Source organism: Syngnathus acus, chromosome 1 (genome assembly GCF_901709675.1).
Source record: "Syngnathus acus chromosome 1, fSynAcu1.2, whole genome shotgun sequence".
NCBI lineage: Eukaryota > Metazoa > Chordata > Actinopteri > Syngnathiformes > Syngnathidae > Syngnathus > Syngnathus acus.
The window spans coordinates 11,818,343-11,826,149 of NC_051087.1; the positions used below are offsets into that span (position 1 = coordinate 11,818,343).

A 7,807-nucleotide genomic window follows, 5' to 3' on the forward strand; every position below is an offset into this window, starting at 1 on the left:
TTGTCCATCAAGAAGAACGTTTGTGAAGTCATAAGTCACTTCACCTGTCTAAACTATATTGGTAAAGTCAATAATTACTGATGTCAAGCCTGTCAAGTCCCCAGTCATTATTTTTGACACAATCAAATATCCCAAGAATTTATTTTGTATAAGTGGTGCCCTGTTATTGACTCGGGACCAACTGAGTGTGTAGTTATTTGGCCTAAAGTCTGTTGAGATAGACTCCACTGGCCACCACCCTCAACAAGATAAACCGCGGAAAATGAGTAGTATATGTGAATAGCTTTATATTAGGTATGCCACTAGGTAGCAGCAGAGAAGCATGTGCCAGTATTGACAATGCAACTGCAGGTATCACATTCTTATCTGTGTCCAAATCCTTGCAGTATTATGGAATTTAATAAAGCTATAAAGCAAATAGGCATTTGTGTTAAGTTACACCCTGTCTTATTTTAAAACCTTCCCCCATCTGCATTTAGGGAGGGGCAAGCAAGATTTTGTTCTTTGTGTGCAGGCTGGAGTGACAGAACAGGATGAGATACGCACTTGTGATAGTAAGTAGGAAGGAAACAGATGCCTCCCTCAGATATAAAGTCTAGGTGAGTCTGACAAACTACTCAATGCATTTGGTCTCTCAAATTGTGGTATGTAGCTGTGAAGTCACCTCCATCACTTAATGGTATTTTAATTCCTATTCAAAGGAATTCAAGGCCTTTATTTGAGTGAAATGGATATTATTATGAACATATCTGTCTGATGAAGCTAAACAAAAATTAAGGTTTATTACGTGCGCTTGAGCGTAAAACCGGGGTATCCTGATTTTCATGCTGACACAAGCCTCGGTGCACTTATTTTGTAGTTTAGTTCTTAACATCTGCAAGAATCATATTTCAGTTTCAAACAGGTGTTCAAACACTTTTTTGGTGAATTTTATCAGGGCACGGGCAGAGTTGTGTGGACATGTTTGGTGGATGTGATTGTATTTTATTCAAAAATAGGATAACAGTGAACTTTCTGAATCATTGGAGGGATCCATTTCTATTTCTAGCATGGCAAGCACTATCAGCAAACCTCCGAAAACAGCAAACCTCTATGATCACGCCGACAGCGGTGTAAAATGCCTTTTTTGTACCAGATTGCACTTACTTGTGTAACCAAAGAAGGTGTTACACTTGCATGGGTCTACAAAAATAGCAAAACTTTGTGCAGCCTGCCACTGTGCAAATGTTGGCCATAACTCACGACTGGCTTGCACTGGGCATGAAAATAAGGCCATTAAAGTTTCTCTAAGGCAATATTTAGATACCTTTATAATATAAATACTGTTTAAATTCTATATGTTTATTATATATTTGTATTTATATATTTTATCTAGATCTTTGCTTAGTTTACCACATAGACATTTTTCCAAAGGTCCAAAAGCAACAAGGCAGTTGCTTTCGGCTGATTTAATGTAATCATAACATTTAATAATGAGATTCCGTGCGTGGCTAATCATGTCTATGAGAATTCAACGAACCTATCGTAACTTAATATATTATGTCTAATTTCAAGGCAGACACTAAATCTGTGATTGCTATGACAATTTTGAACATTGGGTAAGAAAGACAGTACAGCTTCACTTAAAGCCACTCTGAATACCGTGATTGGATGAGCATGCTATTATATAAACTCACTAATTTCCAATAACTGCATAAAATTTCCCCCCGGAACATTGGTCAACAATGGAATCTTTTTTTTTTTCAGCTGGTGATTTCTGCAAGTGGCCTTTCATTGACGCAACACAAAGGTAGAAACCGTGCCAGGCAAGTTATTTTCTTTACCGACTACTGTTCTTTATCATTCATTAGAGTAGACAAAAGGATCATTGCTTCTGTAACCCTCTCCAAAAAAATTTAAATAAAAAAATCCTGCAGTTGGACTTCACAGCCAATGTGCCACACGTGAGTCATTCACAATTGCTCCTATACATAACATCGCGTTGACTTCCATTACTTTTATGTTAACAGAGTGAAAAAAGTGATTTTTTTAAAAAAAGCCATAAAAGGTGAAGATTAAAGTGAGTTGCTAGTGCAGCATTGTTTAGCATTTCCAAAGAGCATTGTTCATCTAAACAGAGGAACCACATACCAAGTCAGGTATGTGGTTCGTCAACACAAAAACAGGCTTTGACGCATTTGAATGAGAGCAGAAACACGGTCCTAATGGCTTCTTGTTGTTGTTCTGCTGGTGGTTGTTTCAATACTAATGCGACAGAAAAGTTGTGGAACACATTTTTGTCAATGTGTCACTGTACTACAATAACTAATAATTACAGTGCAACTCAGTGAGAGCTCATACAGTTATGCTCAGAAGTATTTATATATTGATTCTGGTGCCTTCATACAACACCACATACATAAATCTAAAAAAAAAAAGAGATGGAATTGAGCTGGAGCTGTTCAGCTTTAATTTAGGATGTTTTGCAAAATAAACAATCACAGCATTTTTCAGGAATTTGAAATTACATTATTTGGACCAATGTCAGTAGGACAGAATAGTGAGTGTAGGTAAAAGCAATTTAATCAGAATACCCTGCTTACGATTACATGCATGTTGGGAAATCCTTCAATAAAATAAGGGTGTCTCCCAACTGATCTCTATATAAGCAGACCACAGTGTTTTTTTTGCTCCACAGAGCAACTGTTGTTATTTTATTTGGACATGTTTTGACAGACCAGTATAAAAACATAATCAAATGAGCAAATATATATATGTACCGTATTTTCCGGACTATAAGTCGCAGTTTTTTTCATAGTTTGGCTGGAGGTGCGACTTATGTGTGAAATTATTAACACATTATATCATTTCACATGTTATTTTCACACTAAACGGCAAGAGGGCGCTCTAGGCCTATGGAATAATTGTAACTGCAACTGTCGATGAGTCTGACATAAGCGACATAGAAGAGGAAGCACCGCATCTTCTATTTCCGGAGTTAGCGGAATTGTTTTTAAGTGAAACAGAGGATGAAGATTTTAATCATTTGGAGTGACGCGGATGGTTTGATACACTTATTAGCATGTTTTTTATGCTATAATTATCTGAATAACTTAATATGTTACGTCAGGCACGTTCTCAGTTGGTTGTTTATGTGTCATGTAATGTTAGCATACCGTACAATTATTCAGCCTGTTGTTGCCTCTATTTCTTCCTCCTGAAATGTGAGCGACTGTGAGATTTCCCAGTATGACGTAACTTACCACAGTCTCTTGGCATGTACTAAGAGGAAATGTGCTTACGTTGATGAGATAATATGACGGAAAGTGATAGACTTACTGTAAATTGATGGGAGAATCTATACTGCCTCAAATGTGAGTGACTGTGAGATTTCCCCACCCTTATGCACATGGCAGAATATGACCCTTAGTGACAAGCAATCATTCACACTCACACCATTATTGAGACTTAAATCCATACTGCCTGCATAGAAATCAGACGATAGAACTGTGACACATTATCGATTGAATTGTTACTGTGAGATTCCCAAACCTGGTAAATGTAGCAGACAAATAAAAGACTATGGTCACATGAATACTGCCAAACAATGACAGTGCTCAATGCACAGTGAAGTAGAACATACCATTACCCTGCCAAAGGTAATTGAGGACAAATGGAAAAGTGACTGTATGCAAAAAGTAGCATGTGTAAAGATGTAAGTCTTGTTTTATAGTCATTAACTCTGACCGGTCTGTCTTCTTTCTTTCAGAGCATCAATGTCCAATACAACTATCACCTCCAATGCTTCGGGGGAGCAACATTTTTGTCCCCTGCTGCAGATCATGCAGGAGCATGCCCTGAACAACCAGACCAAGACCAACTGGATCGTTGTTTGCTTCCACGGCCTGCTCTCCTGTTTTGGCATTTTAGAGAACGCCCTGATCCTTTGGGTGGTGGGTTTCCGTCTGCAGCGTCGTACAGTGACCGCCGTCTGGGTGCTCAATTTGGCCATGTCTGACTTCATGGCCACACTGACACTTCCACTCTTCACTCTCTACCTGGCCTCCTCCCACAGTTGGGAGCTTGGCAACGCTCTCTGCAAAATACAAGCATCCATCTTTTTCTTGAACATGTTTGTGTCCGCCTTCCTGCTAGCAGCCATTTCAATGGACCGATGCCTTCTAGTAATCAAACCGGTGTGGTGCCAGAATCATCGATCGGTAGCGCAAGCGTGGAAGGTGTGTTTGGTGGCTTGGCTGTGGGCAGCAATTAATACATTTCCTTACTTCCTATTTCGCTCAGTGACCGAGACTGCGGATAAAAGGAAACTTTGCTACCATAATTTTGCCCTGCATCAAACATCGGAAGCCACACTTGAGAGAGACTGTGAAGTGAGGCAAACAGCCACAGCTGTCTCCAAACTGTTGCTGGCATTCCTGATTCCCCTCATGGTGATTGCGGGAAGCTACATCCAAATTGGACTCAGCCTGAGGAAAAGGAGTCGGAAGAGGATGCAACAGAGCATCAAGTTAAATGAAGCGTTAATTGGATCAAACAATAATGGCACGTCGGGAGCTCCAACGCCACTTGCTTTTCCTCGATCATCCTTGATACCTCCACCCTTGACCCCAGCCACATCTTTTCGTCTCAACCATCACAACCAGCTGTCCCAGAGCTTCACAAAGATGGTGACATCTGTGATTTCAGTATTTGCCCTATGCTGGGCTCCCTATCACATCTTCTGCATGATTGAGGTGTCAGCCCTATACTACGAGGAAAACCTTAAAGTGGTGGAGGTGGGATTGCATCTCGCCACAACCATTGCCTTCTTTAATTCAGTGCTGAATCCCATTCTGTACGCCTTTAGCTGCCCGCACTTTTGCGTGAGGATAAGACAAAGCCTGGGAGCTGTCTTTGATGGACTCGTAGAGGAGGGAGGAGGAAAACGATTGTCTCCAACATTCGGTGTACAAGCTCATATGAGGCCAAAATGCAGTCGAGGTTCCTGCTATACCACCTCACGATCACCAAGGACTCCTTTACCTGGCCTTCCACCAAAATTGGATACTACTAACAAATAATAGAGCCTCAGTGATGTCCATAAAGCATTGCGACTCAAGCAATGATGTACAACATGTCTGAATCGGTGCAAGGCTTTAGTCATCTGTTTCAGGAATGAGAGTCGTCCCAGTTGACACATCTCTACAAAAACAGTTTGCATTCTTACTCATATTAATATGGTTGAATCATTTTTGCTCTTCACACGTAAATAAAAACTACCATGCAAAGCAAAAACCATGCATCAACAATGCCTCGAAACATCATTGGCATATCTGGGCTTGAGCTCATCTGTGATAGACTGACTCTCAGCGGGTAAGTATGGTGTGGTTAGACGAGTTCACATTTAAAATTGTTTTTGAAAATGGACATTGTATCCTCAGGACCAAAGTTCAATGGCCAGTATGTGTTATGAGCACGGTATATTTCACTTGCACATATTTGAAAGCATCACTAACCCTGCATACATGTTTTGGAGCAACATATGCTGCCAACCATGCAATATATTTTCCCGGGACATCCCTGCTTATTTCAGCATGACATTACCATGACACATTACAACTGTAACTGTTACAAGGTACATCAGCGGAGACCCTGGACTGTTGAGCAACTGTAGCCGTACATCAAGCAAGAATGGGAAAGAATTCCACCTCCAAAGCTTAAACAATTTGTGTTCTTAGTTTCAAAATGCGTATTGAGTGTTTTGACAGGGAAAGGTATGTAAATGTAGTAAATGTGCACCTGTCTGAGCTATTTTAAATTGTGTTTCAGGTATCAAATTCAAAATACAGTAAGTGAATATTTGGAAACACGCACACACACACGCATAAAGTTTATCAGTTTGAGCATTAATTATGTCATCTTTGTCGCATAGTCAACTGAATTAAAACTGAAAAGGATTTGAAAGTAATTGTCTTCTGTTTTTAATCCCCATCGTCATTGTAATTGGGTTTGTCAAATACTGTGACATACGTATGAAAAACAAATGTAAAAAATGGATGAATTGATTGCCTCCTTTTTAGAGGGTACATTTTTGCAGGGTTTAATTGAATTCCAAATTAAGGATAAAAATATTTCTTGCATTTGGCAAGTAATCTTGCAAAACAACTACAACAGAGATTCTGAATGACAACATGATTGTTAATCACTAGAGGGCAGTCTGTCATCCCATTCATTAACATGAAACATGTTAGCGTAGGATTATGCTTTTCAGGTCCCCTAATCCAGGATCATTATAAATCTGCAGTGCTGAACATTTGACCACCTTTCTGGAAGATTAGATTTGATCATACTGTATGAGACACTAATTTTGATTGATTGTCCCTCAACCAACACCCAAATTGTCTGGTTCCATCACATTTAGACACACACAGGATGTAATGTGGGTCAAACCAATGTAGGATTACCATGGAGGTAGTTGTAATTTGAGGGGAATATTAAAGAGAAAAGATCATGAATACAAAAACAGAACGGGATTAAAAGGAAAGAGTCATCAGACCTACATACACAGCTCCCTTTCTATCTCAGCCATTCAACAGATAATCTCTCGGCAGTTGGGACGTTACTCTTCCATTGTTTTCTTCTCCAGAACAAACCCTGAGCATGTACAGCAATAGTGTGGCATTTGAGGGGATGAAGCAAATTGAGTCTTGTTCTTAGAAATGAAACCAAACGTGAATATCAGGAGTAAATTCAGAGAAAATATGGCTTGATCTTGGCATTAACACAATAAAAATCAATGATTTAAACTGATCAGATAGGATTTTACACTCAGTCTGTCAAACTGTATGCCTACAAAGACAGTGGAAGTCTAAACCGAAAGATGTGAGGAGAAGAATCAGAGTGACAAGGTGGCAGGAGATTGGAATTGGATTGCTTGAACGGGTTTAATGCACTAATACTATGCTTGTAGTTGACAGATGCTGGGTAGAGCATTAAATCTGTGTTCCATGTTTGTGATTTTCTTTTGGCCACCAGAAATCCTACACTCCCCTTTTTACTTGAATTCGACATATTTTAAGGCTTGTTGCTGTTACCAAACTAAATATATGGCATTGTGTGTGTATCACATTGTTAGAATTGTAAAATCAAATCAAGTTGAGCAGCTTGACCGGACAGATGCTTGTCCGTGTGTGTGTGTAATCATGGTTTGTGTCGATTACTATCGCTGCATTGTCATACTCAAAACATGTCAAATCTAGTTCTTTATTCAGTTAAATATATGTTTTGGAATGCATTTGTGAAAAGCAACATCAATCATTCTTATGAAAGTATGGTTTTTAGCACTTTGTGTAGTTTTCTTTTTTTTTTAAATAAGGTAACAGAATTATTTTTTTAAACTATAAAGAACATTAGGGCGGACTGGTTTTAATCTTTTTCTGTATCACCAGTTCTGCATCACTGGTACAAACTTTGGGCGAGATGGACATGGCAGTACCCACTGGAGTTGGTTGCAAGAGAGAGAGAGAGAGAGAGAGAGAGAGAGAGAGAGAGAGAGAGAGAGAGAGAGAGAGAGAGAGAGAGAGAGAGTGAATGTCATTTCTGAAGGGTAAAGAAAAATAATTCTGCACCTCCCCTGACATTGTGCTCATTTTAAATCAATTGAGTGATTTTTTATTTTATGTACGCATATGCATACATATTGCCATATAAGCAAATAATGCCAGTTCGTGTTTGTGTAAGTTAAAGAAGAGATGCACGGCATACTACCAGGCAAATGAAAATATGATGCATAAAGCAGTAGGGATGAAAGGGAGGCAGGGGTGAGGGA

The 7,807-nt window shown here is 39.3% G+C and overlaps 1 protein-coding gene across 3 annotated transcripts; it reads left to right on the plus strand.

Annotated features, from left to right (window-relative positions):
- The first annotated feature begins 457 nt into the window (after positions 1 to 457).
- On the plus strand, positions 458 to 7,273 carry LOC119123969 (prostaglandin D2 receptor 2). 3 transcript variants are annotated; one of them, XM_037253432.1, is made up of 4 exons: positions 458 to 599; positions 1,747 to 1,789; positions 1,851 to 1,943; positions 3,749 to 7,273. In XM_037253432.1, exons 3-4 carry the CDS (start codon positions 1,933 to 1,935, stop codon positions 5,058 to 5,060), a joined length of 1,323 nt encoding a protein of 440 aa, XP_037109327.1. In that variant the 5' UTR covers positions 458 to 599; positions 1,747 to 1,789; positions 1,851 to 1,932; the 3' UTR covers positions 5,061 to 7,273. The 3 variants fall into 3 exon arrangements, with proteins under 3 accessions (XP_037109327.1, XP_037109337.1, XP_037109349.1); XM_037253442.1 differs by lacking the exon at positions 1,851 to 1,943 and having other exon boundaries at positions 1,747 to 1,805; XM_037253454.1 differs by lacking the exon at positions 1,851 to 1,943.
- The last annotated feature ends 534 nt before the right edge of the window (positions 7,274 to 7,807 follow it).